The 24,949-nt window shown below is 37.1% G+C and overlaps 1 protein-coding gene across 1 annotated transcript in view; it reads left to right on the top strand.

The window, feature by feature from the left end:
- Map3k2 (mitogen-activated protein kinase kinase kinase 2) overlaps positions 1-24,949 on the top strand; it is a 90,185-nt gene that overhangs the window by 24,462 nt on the left and 40,774 nt on the right. The window contains exons 2-4 of the mRNA XM_075969058.1: positions 18,361-18,429; positions 22,208-22,326; positions 23,585-23,625. Of these exons, the coding sequence (XP_075825173.1) occupies positions 18,426-18,429; positions 22,208-22,326; positions 23,585-23,625 (164 nt within the window). The 5' untranslated portion in view covers positions 18,361-18,425. The remainder of the gene's footprint in view (positions 1-18,360; positions 18,430-22,207; positions 22,327-23,584; positions 23,626-24,949) is intronic.

The raw sequence follows: 24,949 nt of genomic DNA, 5'->3' as shown, positions 1-24,949 counted from the left end.
GTTGTAAGAGCTAGTTAATAATAAGCCTGAGCTAATAGGCCAAATAGTTTATAGTTAACATTTAGGACTGAATGACTGAGGGTAGGACAGAAACTTCCACCTACAATTTAGTTTTATTTGTTAGGGTTACTTACAGGAGTAGGAGTGAAGGGTTACTTAAAGGAGAAGAAATGACTCAAAGATAGCTGCATCACCTGAGCCCACCCAAGCATGTGCAACACCTCACAAAAGCTGGAGCACACTGCACAGCCTACAGACAGCTTGCCAGGTTAGAGAGTGTCCTTTATATGTGACTCAGTAGGTCTAACCTTTCTTCAGGCTCCTGGTCTGGTCTCAAAGTCTTCTTTGGCTGAGAGTGATTCTTCATCAGTTGTTGTTGCTTACTCGGAGGGGAGGAACCTAGTGAATGGAGTCAGTTTCTGGTACTTCCTGAAGCTATTTTGAGTTGTTTACCTTCTGTAGCTTCCCTGAGAGATGGAATGTTTCATTTCCTCAGAAAACTGCTATATAACTGCAGGTAGGAAATCTGAATGCAGTCTTAAATTGGCTGTTTGTTAGAACTGTGGCAGAATGCTTTCAACACAGGGGATCAGACTCAGTGACTTGCTGTGTTAGTGTTTTATCATAGAGCTATGTCCCCAGCCCTGACTTCCGGATTTATAAAAGTGCATTTGTCTGGGCATTTTTGTATAAAAGGCCTGTCTAGTGTATGATTCTGAGAACCACAGCTTAATAGAAGTAGAGGAGGTAGAAGAAACTTAATTTTGTTGAACACAGCAGTAATATGAGGGTAGATTTATTTCAAGACAGCACTTAGAAACAGGATAAATAAACTTTTTAAAATGTAATTAATTGATCTGAATGAAATTTTTTTTGAAAGCAATTTATACCTAGACGCCTTCCTATACCTGGTAGTGCAGAATTTTAGGCTCTCAGTGGATTCTTGAAAGAGTAAGCCAAAAGTCATAGTCATCTGCGAGGCAATTGAGAAGTATTGGGTCCCAGAAAAATCACACAGAAATGAATTATTCTCATTTTATTCTGGAGAACCCAAACGAATGAAATACATTTGTGGAAATAGCCAAAAATTAGGGATCTTTTAAGAAAAAAAAAGTATCAGAAAATTATATGCAATCTTTTAGGTACAGTAGAAATTTAAAATTTTAGGGAGACTTTGGTAAGTCCAACATTACGACATAAAAAGTGATTTTTGAGGTAATAATCTACAAACATTTTTTTCTTATATTTTTTTGTATTCCTTTTCTGTCTTTCCATCCTAACCAGAATGCAAAAGTGCCTGTAAGTAAAACTTGCTTTTATTTTTGGTCATGCTTTTATTGATGTTTGCTAATCTGTAGATGTACTAACTAGTATTCTCACCACTAAGTTCTGCTCTTTTTTAATAAAAGGAGCAAGTAAGAAGAAGTGGCTTCTTGGGAAGCAAAAATGAGTATTGCAGAAGTGATTTGATTGTTGGACCAAGTACCTCAGAAAGAAAAATTTCAGACATTTCAGTAGCTTAGGAGAAGAATTGGTGCTTGCACCATGTGAGAGCTTTATCAAGGACATACAGTTACTGTGGTATATGGAAGAAGAGATTCAAAGCAGATATGGTTTTGGAGAGACTCAGGCCCCACTCTGCAGATTTGAGAAAAGCTACTTACCAGCTTGTCTGAAGTGGAGGTTCAGTGCAGATGATAGGTGAACCTATTTGGCCACAGGGTGGAGCTGGTGGAAAGTCTGCAGTATGACATTTCTGCACAGCCTCTTCATTTTCTCTGAGATAGACCTGTACTTGGAAGAACAGCTACATGTGGAGCAGGGAGACCAGAGATATGGTGGAGTCTGGTGTCAGCATTCTTCTTTGTCTAATTATGTTTTTGAGAGTAATTTGCCTTTTTGGGCAACTGTAACCTGGATTTTGGGAAATGTGGTTTGAATTAATCATGTTGACCTAGTACAACTTTAATAACAGTTAAGGGAGCGGGGAGAAACTCCACAAAGGAGGATGCTGAAATTATGGGTGTTTGCAGACTATGCCCATGCCAATCTGATAAAGCCAATTGCTTAATCTTCCCACACCTGTTTCCTTATCTACTTTATGGGATTGTCGTGAAAAGCATTTAGCAGAGTCAGCATTATAAGTGTTATAGTTCTGAGGGGAAAGGTTTCCTCAAGGGAAGTGTTACAGCTCCGAGGGGAGCAGTGTCCTGGCAGTTAGGAACTAAGGAATACTACAAAGTCACACTGCACAGCAAACCTCACGCAAGAGATTTATTAAGAAAGACACAAGAGGGTGGCTGCCTCTGCTTGGGTGAGAAGCAACAGAGATCCGTGTGTGAGGCAGGCTTTATATAGGGTCTCTTGGCCAGCAAAACTTTCCGGGGTGGAAATTTCCAAGGTGGGATTGGTGGGATTTTTTACTCAGGGATTGATTTTTTTTTTTGAGCTCAGGGATTGGTGGGTTTTCCAAACCTAGAATTGCACATGGACTTTTTACCCTACAAGTATAATGCAAGCTATGGTAATTAGTAGCTTTTATTACTAGTAGTAATTACAGTAGTAATGGCAAGAAAGAAATAGGGCACGTTTTGGAAAGATAGATGGAGAGGAGATGAGTGGAGATAAGAATGCAATATAAAGTTCATATATTTGAGGATATTGGAATCTAGCTACAAGAACACATGGAGACATGGGCTAGAGAGATAGCAAGTGTTGTCATTGAAAGTGGTTAGTGTAGAGTGGTGGTGTATGAAGTGCTTAACATATTGCTTGATGTTTCCAGGTGGTAATTCCTTCCTACTGTCATTTATAGATATGATCAGATACAGACATATCATTTATAGATGTCTGACCCCCATGTGCCATGGCATTGTTGTAGTATGAGCAGCGGGGCTGTGTCCCCGGCACCCCGGCCGCCTGGCTAGCTTATGCCCCGAAATAACAACACACAAACTGTATTCTTTTAAACACTGCCTGGCCCATTAGTTTCAGCCTCTTAACCCATTTCTAATAATCTATGTAGCACCACAAATTGCGCTTACCAAGAAAGATTCAGCATGTCTGACCTGGTGGCTGGCTGCATTGCTGTCTGCCTCAGAGAGCAGAGCTATTGCGTCTACCCGGGAGAGGGGAGCATGGCATCTCTGAGCTCACTTCCTCTTCCTCCCCCAATTCTGTTCTGTTTACTCCTCCCACCTATGTTTTAACCTATCAGGGCCAAGCAGTTTCTTTATTGCTTAACCAATGAAATCAACAGATTGATATATGACACTCCCACATCATGGCATGAATTGTCTCTATTTAACAAAAATAAACTGGAAAAACCACTAGCAAACTGAAGTGTATGATTTCCCTGTGTATGTTAAAATGAATGTGATACAATGAAATATTTGCAAAGTATCATGGGAATCTTTATTATAAAACATCATATGCAAGCATAGTTCTCCTATCCCAACCACTCTGTCCCAAATAACTGACTTAGAGGTTGAATATGAATTATAACTTCTCAGCCAATAGCTCAGGCTTGTTACTAGCTGACTCTTACTCTTAAATTAGCTCACTTTTATTAATCTATGTGTTGCCATGTGGCTTGTGGCTTTACTTGTCCTCTAGCATGTCTTGCTTCCTGGGTAGCTGGCTAGCATCTCTTTTGATTCCCCTGACTTTCCTTCTTCTTCCCATCATTCTCTATGTTTCAAGTTGACTCTCCTAATCTCTTCTTGCCCTGCTATCGGCCAACCAGTTTTTATTAGCAATGAGCATAATCCACAGCAACTATATTCTAAAAGCTCATAGCAAAAAAGTAAGCATTTAAAAAAATATATATATATATGATGTCAGTAGTATTGGTATTTTAGAAATGAAGTACTTAAATATCAACCTCACCTAATGAAAACAAGATGTAAATAGACAAAAACCTCAGTTTGGCCAATAAAAATAAATTCCATATTGAAAGATCATACCCTAAGCCCCAAAATGGGATTCAAAAGTAGTCAGAGTGGCAATAAAGTTAATTGAAAACATTTTCTATTTTTTTTATAGGAGGGCAGTATATAAACAACAGAGTTTTATTTATTCATCCATAATGAAAATTGACTTTATTTGCAGTAAATTGACTGACTGGAGACCATCATGTTAATTGAAATAAGATATAAGCTTGACTTGGGGGGTCCATATTGGATTTCATGGTCTAAATTGGATGAGGATGACTGGCTCTTCCTTAGGAGGGCACCAGATCTCATGACAAATGGTTGTGAGCCATCACTTGGTTGCTGGGAATTGAACTCAGGACCTTTGGAAGAGAAGGCAGCACTCTTAACTCTTGAGGAAGAGACCTGGTCAGTCATCCTCACCAACGTAGACCATGAAACCTAATATGGACAAGTTCAACATAACCACCGTATGTAGGCTGTTCATGCATACTTCAGCATTGCCAGGGCATAAATTTAATTCAGTTTTCATAAACTTGACTTAGACAAACGTTGTCTGTTTTTTCATATTCAGGGAAACATTTCTTTAATAATTGCTATGTGTTTAGGAGTAAGGATTACGAAAGAGAAGAGGGAGATAGGCACTTGGGATACAAAAGTAGACCCAGGAAGCAGACTCCTAGCAGTTCCCTTTCGGAAGAAAAGCAGGAAGCATGTTATTGGTTTGTCATAGGGTTTTTGTTGGAGGTTGAGGTTTTGGTAATGTGTCCTCTGAGTTTTGATGGAACAGTTCAGCATTTGGTATTATTTGGGACTTTTGAATTATATAATAAGTAGCAAAAAGAGGGCTGGAGTAGTTAAGAGCACTTTGTTCTTATAAAGGACCTGGGTTTGATTCCCAGCACCTATGTGGTAGCTCACAATCCTCTGAAACCCCAGTGCCAGAGGATCCAGTGATTTTTGCTCTCTGGGCACCAGGCATGCATATGGTGCACAAAACATAAAAGATAGATAGATTTCAAAAATAAACAGCAAAAAGTATTAAACTACCATTAAAGTAAGAATATTCTTAACATTAAACACATTTTCATGGTAGGCACAGGTATTGTTTTAAGGCCAGTATTAAGGCACACTTTTTTTTTTAACTGGTTCTGTAAATATTACTTTTATGCTTTGGAAATATTTTAGAATTTAAAAATTTACTTTATTGTGTGTGTATGCATATATGTTTGTGTGTGCACTCTGTGGCCTTTATCAGTGTGTACTTGTGTGTGTAGATCAGAGAGTAGCTTGTGGGATTGGTTCTCTCCTTCCATCAGATAGATTTTAGAGATTGAAGTCAGGTACTTAGGCTTGGTGGCAAGCACTTTTGAATCCAGTTAATACTGTCCTGATTTTAGAACTTTAACAAGATATTCTTTTTAGAATTTTAAAAAGATAGTAAATTTTGTAATTTAGTTTTTAAAATTTTTATTAGTTTCTTTGTTTTTTAAAGACAGGGTTTCTCAGTGTATCCCTGGCTATCCTGGAACTTGCTCATACATCAGGCTGGCCTTGAATTCAGAGATCACCCACCTCTGCCTCCCAAATGCTGGGATTAAAGGTATGTGCCACCAGACCTGACCTTATTTTGTCATTTTTCAATATGGGAGAGTATTGAGGAAATTACGTTATACCAAAGACAAGTGTTTCTAGAACAAATAAATGAACTAAAGGCAATACAGTAGTGTATATGAGTAGATTCTAAACAAGACTAGATTCAAAGCTGAACTTAATAATTGAGTTTCTGATGTATGTATTATGATCTGGTATTTAAAATAGTTTATACATAATATTTTCTTTAATTCTTACAACATTCACGAAGTAGATACAGTTTTGTCCCATTTTCATTATGAGAGCCACTGTCAGTGAACATTGAGTAATGTGTTTGGTAAACCATTTATGAAATTATTCCTTTTTTTAATACCTCATAAAAACACCCAAAGACAACAGTTAGGGTGTTTATGCTCTGTACGTTTGTCCAGAGTGATTTGGGAGTTTTGACAAAAGCCTAAATTTATTAGAGTGCTAATTTAAAAGCTACTTTTATTTTCCTTAAGACTGTTTTATAGTGGGGCAGGAGAGATGGCTTGGTGGTTAAAGGCACTGTCGGCTCTTCTACAGAACCAGACTCAATTCTCAGCACCCAAATACATGGTAGCTCAAAACATCTATTATCTCCAGTTTCAGAAGATCTAAAGCTTCCTTCTGGCCTCTCCAGCTTCCTTGGACACTGCACATATACATGTACATGGTTCACAGACATACATGCAGACATACCATCTATACATATAAAGTGATAAAGTTTTTTTTAAAAGGCTGTCTTATAAAATACAGAAAACAAGATTGGTAGACACATACATTCTATAGCATTACCACGATGACTTAAGAACAGAGTAGGAAGAGCTTGTAAATATGTACTTCCAGAGAAGCTGGTTTTGTGCTTCTCTAAACAGATTGCCATAGACTGTGGATGTTACAAAGATCTAAGATTTATTTCTTACAGGCTGAAATCCAGAATCAAGAGATTATGGCTGGTGAGAGGATTATTTTGTTTTCTTATAACATGGTAGAACACATTTTATGGTGGCTAGAGCAACAGATCAAAGTTATAGCCTCTAGCCCTTTTATTATCAGCAGTAGTCTATGCAGGAAGGCCAAGCCCTCCTGGCATAATCACCTCTTAGGATCTATGTTTTAATACTGTTTCATTGGGAAAAGCTCAACAACATGGTTTTTCAAAGATACATTCAAGCCATAGCAGTGTGTCAAGTTGGTTTTGCTTAACAATTATTAACATAATTATTACTATATAGTAAACCTTCAGTTAAGTACTTTACAGATATTTACTTGTTGGGCTAGGATTGTAACTCACAAGTAGTTCTTACCTATACAAGAACCTGGGTTGGATCACCAGTATTGGGAGAAAATTAAAACAAAACACAAGCCACAAAGAAACATATACTCATTTCACTTCCAGTGCAATTTGGTTATGGTATCATGCCACAGTCTCCATATTTACAAGTGTGGAAACTAAAGCAAAGAAATATTAAGTCATTTACATACGGTTGTATACTTGTTAAGTAACAGATTTACTGTCAAACTCAGACAGTTTGGATCTACCACCTAAGCTTTTTACTACCATACTTTCTGTCTCTACTTTTGAAGGGATCATGACCCATTTAGAGAGGAAATGCAGATGACTGGAAAAGAGTGTTATAGATTAAAATATGGGCCAAGCATGGTAATGCATGCCTGTATTTCTGCTGCCTGGGAGGCTGAAGGATTGTCACTTTGAGGCTAGTTTGAAATACAGAATGATACTCTGTCTCAAAAAAACAAAATAGAATATGAAAGACAGACAGATAGACAGACCCCACAGATGAAGTATGGCTATTGCATTATTAAAACTTAACCAAGGAATGACAAAATATAGGCTCAGTAGGTAAAGAAGCCTGCCACCAAACCCGACAACGTGAGTTCAGTCCCTAGTACTCATATAGTGGAAGGAAAGAACCAACTTCTGAAAGTTGTCCTCTCTGCGACCTGTAGTATACATTGGGCTCACATATGCACACACATTTGTAGACAAAATAAATAAAAAATTTGAAACAGTTAAATTTCCCTTTAAATATTTTATGATTTTAATAGGAAAATATTTTGAAATTACTTGCAGATGTATGCACTGAAGTTTTTAACCAATATTAGACAGTTTTATTTTATTTTTAAAAACTTAGAATTCTTTTACAGCCTACTAAATCAAGGGATCACCAGCTTAGGTAATAATTTTTAAAAATTCAACAACAAGGAGTGCCTGTATGACTCATTGGAGTTGTGGGTCTGATAGCATGAGATAGCAATGTCTTCATAACTTGATTGGTAAGTGATTTGCAATGTACTGTACATTTAAAACCTGTTATTTATTAAATTTTTATATGTGTATTTACCTGTGAAATTAGTACCCATTTCCAGACAGTGGTCATATCTTTCACTTCGAAAAGGCTTTTTTATACATTATATTCTTACCTCTTTGTCCATGGCTTTCCAGCAATAGATGATCTGTTATTTTCTCTATAAATTACTTTGTCTTTCTAGACTTATATATAAATGGAATCATACAGTTTATATGATGTATGTGTGTATCTGAGGTTTTTCACCTCATATAATAAAAATATCATTTATTTGGTATTGTAGCTTGAACTTAAAAGGTCTCAGCATGCTAAGTTCATTCATAAATATTCTATTTATCTTTCCTCAAAATTCTTCCACCATAATCCTTTATATCTGACCTCTATGGTTGTATGGATTGTAGCCTGCTTATCAAAGACTTAGCAGCCAATATCCACATATAAATGAATATATACTGTATTTATCTTTTTGGCCCTGGTTACCTGATTGAGGACTTTTCTTTTTAAAGCTCTATCCATTTACCTGAAATTTTGTAAATTTTGTTATTTCATTTTTTTCTTTAACAGCTGAGTAATATTCCATCATGTAAATGTAGCACATGTTCTTTATCCATTCATCCATTGACTGACATCTAGTCTGTTCCCAATTTCTGGTTATAAATGACTAGAGAAACAATGGACATTGTTGAGTAGTAGGATATAGGGCCTATGTCTAAGACTGGTATAGCTGAATCTGGAGGTAGATCTATCTGTCCCCAGCTTTCTTTTTTTTAACTTTTATTGAGCTCTACATTTTTCTTTGCTCCCCTCCTTGCCTCTCCCTTCCCCTTAAGCCCTCTCCCAAGGTCCCCATGCTCTCAATTTACTTAGGAGATCTTGTCTTTTTCTACTTCCCATGTAGATTAGATCTACGTATGTCTCTCTTAGGGTCCTCATTGTTACCAAGGTTTTCTGGGATTGTGATTTGTGGGCCTTCAACCCCATCGAAGACCTGAGAAAGGAAATAATATTACTTGAGTAAACAGGAAGTGCAAACCAACAACTTCCAAAATGTGCAATAAATGACAGAGACAACTGACTACCTGGGCAATCCCCCAAAGTCTCATTTGCAATGTTGGAGCAACCAACTTTGGCTAAGGCCTAGAGTAACTGACAGACCGTTTTCAGAGGCAGGAAAATTTTCAAAACCATCTTACCCTGTCTTGGCAAAGTTTGGCAGTCTTTTTTCTTGTATACTGCTTGTCTTGTCTGGACACCGCACATCTTGTCAGTGGTCGAGGCATAGGCAGTTCTTTGCCCAAAGACCAGTTTTGCCAAGAAGAAAACAAGCTCCATTTGGAGTGTCTTCAGTGCTCAATGTTCTCTCAGGAATAGATCAGTGCTATTGTGTCTCACATCAACAGAACCATAAGTTATTTAAATGCCATATTCTACAGCTCTTTGAAGTGATTGAAGATTACCTATCTATGTGAAATACAATTTCTGTGTATCTAAGAACCTGATTAGTTTAACTATAAGTGTGAAGAACATGTATGACTATTGACCTATATTTGTTAATACCGATATAACTTAAAGAGTAAGGCCTCATTAGAATATTAAACAGTCTTTAAACAACTCAGTAGCAAATGAGGACAATGACCTCAAAATGCAAACCATGTATAAGTATTTTGATCAGAGGCAGTAATGTATAGTCCAATATAATAAATATATCCTAAAATTGTATCAATAACACAGTGCCTTAAGCAGAAGTATAAGTATGCATGCATGAAATATGACAAAATAACTTTATCTAGGTGTACAGATATAGTAAACAGAAATAGGAACATACTCAATATAAGAGATATAATTTGAATTTGTATCAATATACAGAATATATCAATGTAAATTGTCTATAAATAATAGCTCTCAAGTATTCACTGTATCACTCACTATTATTATTAGTGTGAGAATGCTCACACTAATCTGCCTATAATCCCATCCAATTTCCCCCTTTTCCCCGCAAAGTGATCCTTGAGCCTATATAATTTCCACCCAACTCTGTACCCCTAATTAATATCCCTAACCCTAAGGACAAACTTTGTCAGGAGAGGGGATGCTGTCTTCTAGAATTACTTCCAGCTGTTATGGGGGCAATGTTCTTTCTATGGGATCCTGTAAAACTAAAATGATAGTTAAATTTCAAGATTACTGTCTGTAGTCGCTAGGGTTTTTCTGATGTTCTTATTTGAAATTCTGGCCAGAATGTTGTGAGAAGGTGCACCATTTCAGTTAACCAAGTTGGAATCATTTTAAGCAGCTGGTGTACCCAAAGCAGATATTAAAGTAGTGCTATCAACATCATGACAATATATCAACCATGTGGAATCGTTGTTGTGGGGCCCCATCTTCTTCCTGAAAATTTCATAGATTGCTGAAGGAAAATTTATTGTTCATTGCGGAAAACTTAAACATTATTCATATAGACACATATCAATGAAAGGTACAATAGAAACAAAAATAGGTATGGAGAGAAGTAAAATTTTTCCTAAATTCTTTCTTCTTTCTTTCTTATACCAGATGGCTCCTGACATGAGACAGAAAGTCTGAATTTTTCTTTTAACAATATGCTTGGATTTAGAGAGGATAGCCATTGTCCAACTCCAAAGCCAACTTCAGTTTTTAAGTAGAGATATATACATACTGAGGTAATGAAGTTTTACCCTGCAGATGACCTGTCATGACAAGTCAGATTTCTCTTTGCTTGGTGATCCTTTCTGGATAGTTATCTTTTTCCCTTTGCCATCTCAATGTGCGAGGTCTCTGGATATTTTGAAGATGAATATTTTCCTGCAAAGACAAGAACAAACCCTACCCCAATCCTTATGAGGTTTCCTTACCACCTGTATGATAGTTACCTCCATGGATGAGCTGTCATTTCTGTCTCTAGAGGTTTCTCTTTTTCAAACAGAAGCTTTATTAATTTTGAAGGTATCCATAACTTTTCTTCTCCTGTGGAAACAAGAGTGAAACCCCTTCCCCAATGTAGCACATCTCCTGGTTTCCATTCTGAGATCAGCACATCCTTGAAATACACTGGCTAATTTAGTTCAGAAGTTTTTTTTTTCTCCCTATTATCCAATGTCTCTGTGTTACCATTATTTTTTTCTCATTAGTGTTAAGAAAATTCAAGGTTAATGAAGCATTATGCAATCTATTTCTGGGGGTGTTTTCCATTCCTTTCTGTTTGTTTAACATATCCTTTATAGTTTGAATTGATCTTTCTATAACTGCTGGACGAGTAGGATTGTTTGGTATACCTCTAATATGCTTTATATTATAATAAGCAAAAATCTGTGTCATTTTCTTAGAGACATATGCCGGACCATTATCTGTCTGTATTTGTGCAGGTATACCCATGATGGCTGTAACTTCTAATAAATTCTAATACTGAATCAGCCTTTTCTGAACTCAAAGCAGTTGCCCATTGAAAACCTGAATAAATGTCAGTGGTGTGGTGTATGTATTTTTATTTTCCAAAATCTGCAAAGTGGAACACATCCATCTGCCAAATTTCATTCCTTTGAGTATCCTTTGGGTTACTTCCTGCAGGTAATGGTGTTTGGTTATAGAAAGAACAAGTAGGACATCTCTTTATAATCTCCTTAGCTTGTTGTCATGTAATAGAAAACTGTTTCTTTAAACCTTTGTTACTGACATGATTTTTTTAAATTATGAAGCCTTCAGCACCTTTCCAATCAATAATCAATAAATTTCTGCATTACCTTGTGCTAGAGTAACTGGCAGACTTGTATGGTATTGGATGTGTGTTATGTATATCGACAAAATCTATTTATGATTATATTTTGAACCTGAATGAATAATGAAGTCAAATCTGTATAATCTGGTATAAATTCAGTGGTTTCAATATGCAAAACAACTCTTTCTGCATATTGTGAACCAGTAACTATATTGAGAGGTTCTTTAAGATTCCTTAGTACTGTGAGAATAGCATATATCTGTTTAGAAGGTTTTTTTCCCCCTCACTTAAATCTAATGATTTGCAACCTGCCTTTTCTGATTTATTTGCATCAGTATAGAATGTATTGGTTCCAGTTAATTGGTGTGCCACATACAGTATGGGGTAAGATTCAAGTAGTTCTCTTTATATGGTTAATTCTATTGTTTTTGGGATACTTGCTCTTAATCTCTCCTAAATAATTATTACAAGCTCTTTTCCATGGTTCCTTGTCTTCTCATATAAGTATCTTTTTGCATTTTACGTTGGCATTTTCAAAAGCCAGTGATTTAATATGTACTTGTCTAGCTTCTGGATTTTTTATTCTTATCTGTGCAGCCTTAGTTAATCTTTGTAAAAAGGCACTAAAGGGTTCTCTTTGGCTCTGTTTAACCTTAATATATGATTCAGTTATTTTTGCTGGTTCTTGAATCCTGTCCCAAGCATTTAAGGCTGCTCTGTGGCATAGGTTCAAGATGTGTTCATCATAAAGAGCTTGAACCTGTGGGTCAGCATAAAGGCCCTTGCCAAGATTTTGATTGTGGGAAAGCCTCAGATCCTTTTTTTCCCTATGTTGTCTAAAATTTTTGCCTCTTCTCACTATTAGCATTTTGCATTTTAGTTGCAGCCAATCTTAGGACCACTGAAATTAATTGAAGCCAATCATGTGGTGTATCCTTATTGCTTAAAGCACACATCTTTAGCATCTCCCAACAAATGGTGAATGTAAGCCATAAGATACTACTGCCTGAGCCAGGCAGTGGTGTTGCTCACCTTTAATCCCAGGACTTGGGAGGCAGAGGCAGGCAGATCTCCGTGAGTTTCAAGCCAGTCTGGTCTACAAGAGCTAGTTCCAGGGCAGGCTCCAAAGCTACAGAGAGCAACCCTGTCTTGACAAACCAACACAAACAAACAAACAAATAAATAAAAGATACTACTGTTTGCTTAGTTTCTTTTATATCGTTCATACCTATACGTTTCCATCTACTGTCTTTGTATTATTTTGGTTATTTAGTGTTTGATAGTTTGTTAGAGGTGATTACATAGCTAAAACTCTTGTTAAGTCATCTCTGATTCTGACAAATACTGGCGATGTTAAATCCTGTCCTTGTATTTTTTCTCTCTGCTCATGAGTTCCATTAATTTTCTCAATCGTTTCAAATCTTTATACCACTGTCTTTTGTAAAGCCTGAATCTCTTGATCTCTGAATATTTACAGTGATTTCATTGACTCACATAACCTCTCGTCATTCCATGGTATGAAATTTTTCATTAAGGGTAACTTCTCATTCTTGGATATTATTTAGATGGTGTGCATATTGCCTTCCTGGAGAGATACTTATCTGCTAACTTATAACTGTTTAACTATTTTGATTGTCAAATCTTTTAGATAACTTCTCAGCACCTTTTGACATAGATTGAATTTTGTCTGTTAAATTAATGTTATCCTTTTCAATGGTATTAATTTTTTTCAGGTAACTTTTGATAATCGATGGTATTAATCCTGTCAGCTAGTTGTTCATTATTAGTTTGTGAAGACTGTATCATTTCTAAAAGTGTCTGATTCTTGGCTCTGTTATCAAACCATTTTCTTAAGGATATAATGTGAAAAACAAAGCTAAGTCCCAATATCAGATAAATGGATGTATTAGAATAACCACATAAGCCTTGCAGAATGCAAAAAGATTATTAAATTTCTGGATGGTGATATTGTTTGTCATTATATAACTTTCAAGTTTGTTTATTTATTAATCAAATAAAGCTACCTTTGTTATGAGATTTCAGTAAATTGTTGTAGATGTAATAATCTTTATTGACCAGCATGTGTTGCAGTTGCTGTCGCTTTGTTGAGAGACACAACTTTTAGGTTCTGAGTTGGTGTCTGCTTAAATACTGTATCCTTTGCTTGACAAATTAAGGGCAATTAAATTGATTCTGTACATAGAGTTTTTTGGTGGCCAGAATATCAAGGAACCTAGCGCTCGTGATTGGGGAACACAAACCAGAAGCTGCACAAGTTGCCACATAGCAGGGAAAGCAGTGGGAAGCTTATGTGAGCCCAGGAAATTGCCAAATCATTGCATGGTAGTTCCACTGTAGCAGGGTTTTGGAAAAAAAAAAACACTTAGTAGATGAAATCAAGCCAGGTGGGCTGGGATGGGAGACCTTCTAGCCGTGGACCTTTTGTGCTGGTCTTGGTAGGTGTGGAGTTGGGATTCACATGGGCACCAGATATAGATGTACACTATAAAGTAATCTCACACTAGCTCAGAATTGAGTATAATAAAGGGTTCTTTATTTAGGGGTAGACTCACAGATCACAGTCCTCTGCACAAGTAGGGAACAGGAACTGAATCCGGCAGCTGAGAGAGATACCATGCAAAGTTTATATCTACATCTAAGTACAAGAGACCATGCCCAAATGGGCTGGTATCTTAAAGGCTATTGGCTGAAGGAGTTTTCACAGCAATCAACTACCCTTTTACTAAGTTACATAGATAGTAGATATCTGCTCAGTTCATTTGCAGAATCCCTTTCCCTCTCTTCCTTCCTTCCTCCCTCTCTCCTTCCCTCTTTCCTTCTTTGTTTTTTGAGAGGTTGGGAAAAGAAGTGGAAAATTATACTTCAAACAAGAAGTTGGAAAAGAACTTCTAATAGTGTGGAAAAATTTACAAGAGTTTCAAATGTTTTGATTAAGAATTATTGCCAGATGGTGGTGGTACACACCTTTGATGTCAGCACTCAGGAGACAGAGGCCAGGCTGATCTCTTGAGTTTAAGGCCAGTCTGGTCTACTGAGTGAGTTCCAGGACAGCCAGGGCTACACAGAGAATCCCTATCTTGAAAAACCAAACCAACCAACCAAACATCAACCCCCCCCCCCCCATTAAAGATCCTCAACAATTTAGCTACCAGTGTCTATGAACCATGACAACAGCCAGCATGGTATGACAACCCTAAGGATGCAGTAGTGACATACATACGTTGGTGGTAACCAACAGCTCTCTAATTGGATTTAAGACCAACTCAACAAATAGAAACTCATGTCTAGTACTGGAAACCTAACCAGCTACTCAGGGCTAGTGAAATCATAGATCTTGGAGGAGAACCTAATTCTCTACTCTGCTAAACCAGCACAATCCCTAACAGCATTCTAAATACTTGTTCTTATACCCAGACTGGTCTGGCCAAGTCTAGTCTTCTACAAGGATTCAGAACTAACATTCCCTTTGTCCTTTCATCTGGGTTTCTGAGAAATTCTTGGTTCAGTCTCACTCCCAGTAGTTATCCAAGACAAAACAGTCATACAAATAATAGATACAGACTGAGCAGGTTGTATATAGGAATATGAACACACACACATGCATGCACACACACATGCACATGTACACTCAACTATTTTAAAAGGCCATGAATCATAAAAGGGGAGGGATATTACATGGGAAGACTTGGACAAAGGAAAGGGAAGAGGGAATGATGTAATTATATTTTAATCTTAAAATATAAAATAATTTAATTAGCTACTATTCATTTCTACCTTTAAAAATATTTACTAAATTGAAGAGCATATTCAACACTATCTACACAAGATAAAGATAGCTGTTTTAGGGTTTCTATTGCTGTGAAGAGACACCATGACTACAATAACTCTTATAAAGGAAAACATTTAATTGGGGGCTGGTATACAGTTCAGGGGTTTAGTCTATTATTCTTATGGTGGGAAACATGGCAGCATGCAGGTTGCTGTGGTGCTGGATAGGTAGCTGAGAGTTCTATATCTGGATCAGCAGGCAGCAGAAAGAGAGAGTGACAATGGGCTTGACCTGAGCTTCTGAAACCTCAGGGCCTACTCCCAGTGGCATACTTCCTTCAGCAAGGCCACACATATTCATATAAGGCCACACTTCATAATAGTGCCACTCCCTATGGGTATATAGGGGGCATTATCATTCAAATCACCATTATGACAGTTAATAAAAATATTTAATAGCCCTCTTCCAGTCTGAGTGCAAACATACTATAAGCTTTTTCTCCACCATGAGACAGGGTCTCACCATGTAGACCTTGCTCTTCTGGAACTTTCTTTGTAGACTAGATTGGTCTTAAATTTATAGAGATCTGTCTACGTCTGCCTCTTAAGTGCTGAGATTAAAGACATGCACTGCCATGCCCAGAACTATATAGGCTTTTTGTTTGGAGACATTATCGAAGATGTGTGCTTTTATGTAACAAAGTAGATTTTTTTTTTTTTTATTTTCGAGACAGGGTTTTTCCGTAGCTTTTGGTTCCTTTCCTGGAACTAGCTCTTGTAGACCAGGCTGGCCTCGAACTCACAGAGATCCACCTGCTTCTGCCTCCCGAGTGCTGGGATTAAAGGCGTGCACCACCACCGCCCGGCAACAAAGTAGATTTTCAAAATGGAAGTTTCTCATAACAGCACAGAATGAGCATATAAAGTCTTTAAATAATCATCATAAGACTTGGTATGCTGAGTATTTTGGTGCCTATATTTCTAAATTTCATATGTATTGGTAAGGTTCTGGCACAATAATACACTTAAAGACATAACTCAGAGCAATTTGATTTCAGGAAAGGCCAATTGATAAAAGTAATTAGTACATTTTAAACATTGAACAGCAGATAACTTTTGCTAGTGTCTAAATAGATGGGTCATAATCTAAACATAGGTTGCAAGTCACTCAAACTTGTGGCTGATGAAATTCGACTTTAGCGTTTCCATGAAAACGTCAATACCCACATTCAGCAGGCTGACACACTGGCCAATTATGCACAACAAATTAAGTTTTACCTGAAGTTCCACTCTAGGTCAGTGGCAGCTGACACCCCAGGTTTATTGAAACAGTAGTTATTTCTGTGACCACTGGAATCTTTGCAGTGATGCCACATTTAAGGATAGTACGTCTCCAGATGCAAAAGTTGTTTGTTATTAAAATCTTCATTCTACTGTTGTTATGAATTGCACTAATGAATTATACTTTCATCTTCTTATTTCATTCCACCTTTATTGAATGCTAGGCCCAAAAGCACTGGTGCTCTCCCAACACCTGCAGTATAGTGGACAGCAGTCAAATATCCAGCCTCCTCACAAAGTCATCAGCAGTCTGGTTGGATGGTAGTGTACTGTGTGTCATCAAAAGGATAGCCCAGAACTTGAGTGCCTTCTTTCTCCACCAGAGTAATAAATTGCTCTACGTACTCATACTATTGTGGTGACACCCCCCCCACGTGTTTGTTTTTGGGTCCCCCCTGCCCCCCAGACAGGGTCTCAGTTTATAGGCAGGCCTGGAACTTGCAATGAGACCAGGATGGTTCAAGCTCATAGAGATCTGCCTGTCTCTGAAGGGTTGTGGCACCAGGCCAGGCCAGCACTGTACTTAAATTCCTCTATAAACTTAAGGTCACATTGGTTGGATTGTGTGTAACCAGGACAGTTCATTCAAGCCGTGTTAATTTAGTTAAACCCCTGAACTGTATACCAGCCCCAAGATGTCAGATCCTCTGGATCTGGAGTTAGGGATGGTTGTGAGCCACCACATGAGTGCTGGGAAATGAACCTGGGTCCTTCGCAAAAGCTCTTAACCACCGAGCCATCTTTTATGTACTAGGTTATGTTTGCTAGTCTTTTATTGGATTTTTTTTTCACTGTGTAGCCCAGGCTGGCCTGCCTTTGGTTTTAAAATTTGTCTCTTGACAAGTTAGAGTTTGTTTTTAATCTGTTTACTTTTAATTTGTTTTTATTCTATTTATATTTTATATAACTTGTATAAGGTATATCTGCTATTTCTGTGTTTTTGTGGGTCATATTTTCTTCTCATTTTCTCCCTTTTTTTTGTATATGTTTTGCAGTCTGCTGTTTTAAGTTTTTGTCTCTTTTGCTCTATTTTAGATTTCCTTTTTGGTGGTTTATCTTTAGAACTCAAACTGTTGTTGATTTGATACCAACCTACTTGCAAGAGCATACACAAACACATATATAATTGTATCTTTCTTCTCTCCTTACAGTTATACAAATTATATTGCTATAAAATTTATGCCAAGCAACAGTTATAATTATTTTTTATGCAATTTTCTTTAAAACAATGTATTATTTTTCTGTTGCTGTTTTCATAGAAAAGAATTTATGTGGCAGGAAGACCGCACGTCGTTAGAAAGGCCTGATTACAAAATGCCACCTGGGAGCTGAGATTTGAGGAGGGTTATGATAAGGGCTCATTGTATCTGAGCTGTTTATACAAACAATATGCTTGTTGCTGATCACCCGCTTTTTTTTGGATCCTGGAAGTTTAGTGTGTTGGGGAAGGGTACCTACACAATCAGGTCCTAATGTTAGGTATTCTGAAAAACTCAGAAATTATTTCTAGTGTACACACACATATCCTTCATTAGTGTCAGTTATACTGTTATTTTTCTTTTTGTGGTTACCTCTTCTGGTTGTTATTAATGTGTTCATCTTCTTTCCTTTTCAGGCAATAAATAATGCTGATGGGAGAACCATTTTCCTAATTTCCAAATTATTAAGCTGGTCGTCATAATGGGTAAGTTTAAGTTAAAAGCATTTAAAATATTTATAACTAAAGAATAGGATGAGGGAGAACATATTTATCTTATAAATTTATTTAGAAATTTATGATATAGTAGATTGATACCTGTGATATAGGAGATTTAGCTGGCATTTTACTTAGTGGATTTTAAGGCTTAGGGAGAAGTATCACACACACACACACAGATTGTAGAGGTTAAAAAGACCTTTAGAAAGTCTAGTTTTTGAGGGCTCAGCATACTCTCACTCTGTGTAAGGTTGGGTTAGGTGTGTAAACCAAAGCTTCACATTATCACTTTTAAAATTCTTCTTCCTCTTCTTTGTAGCCTTGAACTCAGTGTGCCCTGATAGTCCAGGTTCTCCACTCTAAGTAGGTCTCTCGTAGCTCCAAATCGGGCACACTTTTACTGACTCTGTTTGCATCTCGCTTTTGTTTCTTTCATTTGCATTGCGACTTACATATTAAGTTGGTCTTTATAACCCTTCTGAAATAATATACACTCTAGTTACAAGACAAAGACCAGTCATTGCCTAAAGATACATAAAAGGAATGGGGAAATGGTATAATTATTATTTCAAACAAACAAAAAATACATACTGGAGTATTCACAGACAGTCATGACTGTTTAAAAGTGGCCATCACAAGCTGGATGGATGTCTTGGAGCATGTAGTTGGTTTCAGCACTGACGAGATGGAAGCGTGGGAGCGGGGATCTCTGAGTTCAAGGCCATTCTGGACTACATAAAGTTCTAGGCTACATACTGAAACCCTGTCTCAAAACAAAGAAATCTCACACACACACACACACACACACACACACACACACACACACACACACAATGGGAATCACAGATACTTGAATTTTTTGAGAATATTAATATATAATGAATATGTATACAATCTATCAATTCAAAATTCAGTATTTGTTTGTTTGTTTGTTATTATTTAGACATAGGGCTTCTCTGTATTGCTCCAGCTGTCCTTGGGATTCACTTTCTATACCAGGCTGCCCTCAAACTCAAGGATCTTCCTTGCCTCTGCCTCTTGAGTGCTGGGATTAAAGGTGTGTGCCCCCATGCCTGGCATTCCTATATGCATTCCTAATAAAAGTTATTTGAAATTAATTCCCAACGCTTTTCTGTTTTTATGCTCAATTGAGTGCAGGTGTCAAACATCTGCTTCTTTTTTGTGCTTGTGCTTAGTCTGTGATCCTCAAGATATTTTCACTCCCTGTTGGATCAATCCATGACCCTTCTGGCACCTGTTACCTGCCTCATCTGCCTAGCATCCCATGGCAATCACAGGCATTCCTAACTAGAGTTATTAAGACAGTCCCTTTCTAGTTAGTGTGTGTACACTATGTTTGGTAGTTTGTGGAATTGTTAGCTCTCATCTGGTCTTGTCAGAATCTCCAGTTTCCACCTTGGCAGGACCTTCTTAAGACCTGAATTTTGTTAAATAATCTTTTCCTTTTTTATATATAATAAAAAGTATTTGTTTTCTTAACATGGAAATAAATATATGTGGGCATGAAAAGAGATTGGAGCTAAAGCTTTCGTAGGTATTTATTTGGCCACTGTGTTACTGAGTATATAAAAATGCCTGAATTCAAGTGCTAAAGATTTTTTTTTATCAAAATAATCAGAACAACATAGGTACATTTAAGTACTAGATTCTCATTCCAGTGTGAGATTAAGGCTCCTAACTTTTTTTTTGTTTTTGTTGTTGTTGTGTGTGTGTGTGTGTGTGTGTGTGTGTGTGTGTGTGTGTGTGTGTTGAGACAGGGTTTCTCTATGTAACAGCTCCGGCTGTCCTGGAACTTGCTCTATAGACCTGGTTGACCTTGAACTCACAGAGATCCACCTACCTCTGCTTCCTCAGTGCTGGGATTGAAGGCACGCGTCACCACTTCCTGGCTGGCCTCTATTTTCTAAGAAATGAATTTATTTTATATTTTTGATTTTATTTATTATATATACAGTATTCTCAGTATTCTGTCTGCATGTATACCTGCAGGCCAGAAGAGGGCACTAGATATCACTATAGATAGCTGTGAGCCATCATGTGGTTGCTGGGAATTGAACTTAGGACCTTTGGAAGAACAAGCAGTGCTCTTAACCACTGAGCCATCTCTCCAGCCCCCTATATTTTTGATTTTAAATAAAAAATTTTTGTGCCTGGTGCCTACAGTGGATAATAGAGGTTATGGGATTGTCTGGAGTTACAGTTGTGAGCTACTGTGTGGGTGCTGGGAATGGAAACCCACTCCTCTGCAGGAAGAGCTGGTGCTCTTAACTGCTGAGCCATCTCTTCAGCTCCACATTGTTATTGGTCTTTGTTGAGAAATATTTCAATTTATTTGTTTGTTTGTTTTCATAATTTATGTGTTTGTTTTATGTTGCATTGATATTTTGTCTGCATGTATGTCTGTGTGAAGGTGTCAGAAACCCGGGAACTAGAGTTACAGACAGTTGTGAGCTGCCATGTGGATGCTGGGAATTGAGCCTGGGTCCTCTGGAAGTAGTGCTCTGAACTACTGAGCCATTTCTCCAGCCTGATAAATAATTTTATGTTTGTAGTCTTTGGAAGAAGTTTGAGAGAACCCTTCAGAGCATTAGTAGGCAGTGTCCAGAGAGAGCTTTTCTGATAGTTCTAAGTATCACATCTAGGAACACATCTGTAAGGTGAAGTCTGTGTTTTTAACATATAAATGCTAAAGGAAGATGTTTACATAAGGTTTATATTTTTACTCACTTTTAGTCAGGTTTCTGATGCCTGATGTTTCGTTTGGGAGTCATAGAAAAGAATTTGTTCCAGCTGATCTGTTTTGATGCAAGGTGTTAAATCAGTAAATGAATTAGAATGGCATTTACTTTCCCTACAAATGTGTCATGTATAGAGGGCTTGGAGAGAGCTCAGCAGCGAAGAGCGCAGCTTTAGGGGATTAACACCTCTACCTCTGGCCTCCATGGGCACCTGCACTCATATATACTTATCCACACACAAACACATACATACACTCAATTAAAAGTAATAGAAATAATATAAAATAACAAGTAAAATATTTAAAACAAAAATAAATGTCTCAGCCGGGCGGTGGTGGCGCACGCCTTTAATCCCAGCACTTGGGAGGCAGAGGCAGGCGGATCTCTGTGAGTTCGAGACCAGCCTGGTCTACAAGAGCTAGTTCCAGGACAGGCTCCAAAACCACAGAGAAACCCTATCTCGAAAAACCAAAAATAAATAAATAAATAAATAAATAAATAAATAAATGTCTCATGTGTGGATACTTAGTTTATGTTGAACTTGAGTCTTACGCAGATTGATATTAGCTGTTCTCAGAGGTAGTATTTTGTATTTACTTATAACACAACATTTGGCAGGTTGATCCCTGTGAATTCATAGCGAGCCTGATATACATAGTGAGTTCCAGGACGGCCAGAGCTACATAGACCCTGTCTCCAACAGCAACAACAGCAACAAATTTATATAATCTATGAGTATGTTCCACATGTTTGGAGGTGGCCATAAGGGCCAGAAGAGTGTACAGGATTCTAGAGTCACAGGTGGTTGTAAGCTGCTCAGTGTGAGTACTGGGAACTAAACTTGAATATTCTGGAAGAGTAGCAAGCCCTCTTAACTGCTGAGCCATCTCTCTAGTCCAGCTAATTCATCTTTAAACTCAATTACATTATAAATTCTGCTTCTTGTCTATGATGAATATATGTTGAAATTACAGTTTTGTGTATGTGTTCTTTTAAAAAATACCTAGATGATCAGCAAGCTTTGAATTCAATCATGCAAGATTTGGCTGTCCTTCATAAGGCTAGTCGGCCAGCATTATCTTTACAGGAAACCAGAAAAACAAAACCTTCATCACCAAAAAAACAGGTATCTATTTCAATAATACCTAAAACATTTCATTTTTATTATTTTTAAATTACGTGTATTTGTGTGTCTGTGTGGGTATGTGGATGAAATTGTAGGTGCCTGTAGAGATCAGCAGTACTGGAACCCCCTAGTGCTGGAGTTGGAGGTGGTTGTGAGCTGTCTGACATGAGTGTTAGGAGTTGAGCTTGTGTCTTCTGCAAGACTAGTATGTAGTAACCACTGCACCATCTTTCTAGTCCCAAGATCAGTAATATTTTAATAAGTATATTTGTTGTTTCATAACTTTCATTTCATAGCCTGATCTTGTAAAGACTTCTTTTATACTTTGAATCAAATGTTGTGTTTAATATAAATTATCTGGTATGTTTGCTTTTTTAATTTTGTCTTATTTACAACATTTAATGTGATACAGTGTAAATGCTGTGTATAGGTAGAATATTGAAATAACAAAAAATGAATACATGTTTTAAAAGCTATATGATAATTGCATAAGTTTTTATTTCACCTATTCTTCAAGCATCTAAGATAAACAATTTATTTTCCCAGAAGTCACTTCTGGATACTTAGAAATGTGATGATTTTGATTCCTATAAACAAGATTAGTATGAGGTGGAAAGCATGGAAAGTAGAATTTTAGAGTTCCTCTTATGTCTGTTTTTACTTCCCATAGTTTCAGTTACTCATGGTTGGCTTAGGTCAAAAAATAACAGGTATGATATTGTATAGATAAGCAGATCATAAGTTTTAAATTTCATGCCATTTGAAGTAGCACAGTGAAATCTCACACTATCCTGCCCTACTTTGCGTAGGACATGAATTCTACCTCTGTGTGTGTTGTATCCATGTTTGTTACTTAGGAGCTATTTAACTTACGGGATTGACTACCGAAATATGAGAAAAAAAGAGACTGACAATTTGAACATTCAGAAAAGAAGCTTTAAAGTACTTCCTTTAAGAAAAAAGGAGAAAGTTCTGAATTTAATAAGGATAAACCAAGCCAAACAACAAGCATATGTTCAGATGCCTTGAAACATACAGATGAAGAAGATGTACGGTATAGCAGTCTGTATGTCCTTGGGTTCAGGTCATTTGAGTACGTTGGTGCTCTTTCCTTATGGTCAGATCTGACAGTGTAGTCTCACCTCAGCTTTTTGACAGACATCAGGTGATTAGAATTATACTTTGAAAATGAAACCCCCTCTCTTGTGCTCTGTGTCCAATGAGTAGGCTAATAACTAATATCTTCATTTTATTATAGAATGATGTCCGAGTCAAATTTGAACACAGAGGAGAAAAAAGGTAAGTAAGGAAATGTTACACATCAATTAAATCATACAATAAAACATGTGTTCCAACTAAGCTATTAAAGATTCTTTTTAGATTTGAATGAAGTTTTGTGATTTTTAAAATTAAAATGGAATAGTCTTTGGTAATGTGTGACACCCACCTAGACTGAAGAGAAATAGAATATGTCAGGTGCCTGCTGACCATTGGAAATACTTTGCAATATCAGGAAGTAAATAAAATTGTCTCATACTACACACTTTAAAATTTTACTCTTTACTTGTATTTTTACTGAGTTCAATTTTTGAGTGTTCTCAAGAGATTTCAATGCCATGACATGTGTTTTGTTAATAATGTTTTGTACAGTGAGTTGGAATGGTGACTGCAGACTATTTATTTAGCATGATTGTAAGCCTAGCCTTCTATGCCTGCTGTCCGACTAGTATTTGTACCTCAGGGCGAAATAACTGACAAAGAGATCTAATAGGAGGTACAATTTTTTGTTGTTGTTGTTATTAGTGACTCATAATGTTAATGAAGGCTTGTTAGTCTTAAGAAATTTAAAATGGCTCATAAGTCATATAACTCGAAAATGTGAATATAATTCACCAGAGATACTGGGGGAAAAAAGTATACTTGACAAACTGTAAAACTATTATCTAAGCTGTGAGGTGGTGGTGCGTGCCTTTAGTCCCAGCACTCAGGAGGCAGAGGCAGGTGGATCTCTGTGAGTTCAAGGCCAGCCTGCTCTACAAAGCAAGTTCCAGAACAGCCAGAGCTGTTCCAGAACACAGAGACACCTTGAGAAACCAAAAACCAAACCACACCAAACGAACAAACAAACTAAAACCTATTGTCTAGTAATGTATTCCCTGTTTGACATTATTTTCTGGGTCTTTGCTAGCTTTTCCGTTTCCTCAGCTCTGGATTTTATATGTGATATGCCCTAATACTATAAAAAGGGATCACGGAAGTGGCTTCTCCCCCGAGAAGCTAATCTAACATGGTTCTCTCTAGACTTAGTGCATGTTCTCTGCGCTGGCCACGCCTCAGGAATAGAAGAAGCAAATATCATAATTTTATTTCACTTCAGTCCTTTAGAGTCTTAGAGTTGCTTAGATAGTAAATGTGCTAAAATGTTGAATTAATAAGGATCCAGAAATCAAATTTGATCTCCACAGAATGGATAACTTAACTATTCTTATCAATTTCACTGCATTCTGTTACAAATATGTCACATAGTTAATTAAATTCACTTTCCTAAATGGATGCTTTACACTGGTTTTTAATATTTATGTGATTATGAATTAAACTTTGAGAATCTTTAAAAAATTATAAA

The sequence above is a fragment of the Microtus pennsylvanicus genome, chromosome 4, assembly GCF_037038515.1.
Source record: "Microtus pennsylvanicus isolate mMicPen1 chromosome 4, mMicPen1.hap1, whole genome shotgun sequence".
NCBI classification, from domain to species: domain Eukaryota; kingdom Metazoa; phylum Chordata; class Mammalia; order Rodentia; family Cricetidae; genus Microtus; species Microtus pennsylvanicus.
This window is presented reverse-complemented; position numbering and strand designations above follow the sequence as displayed.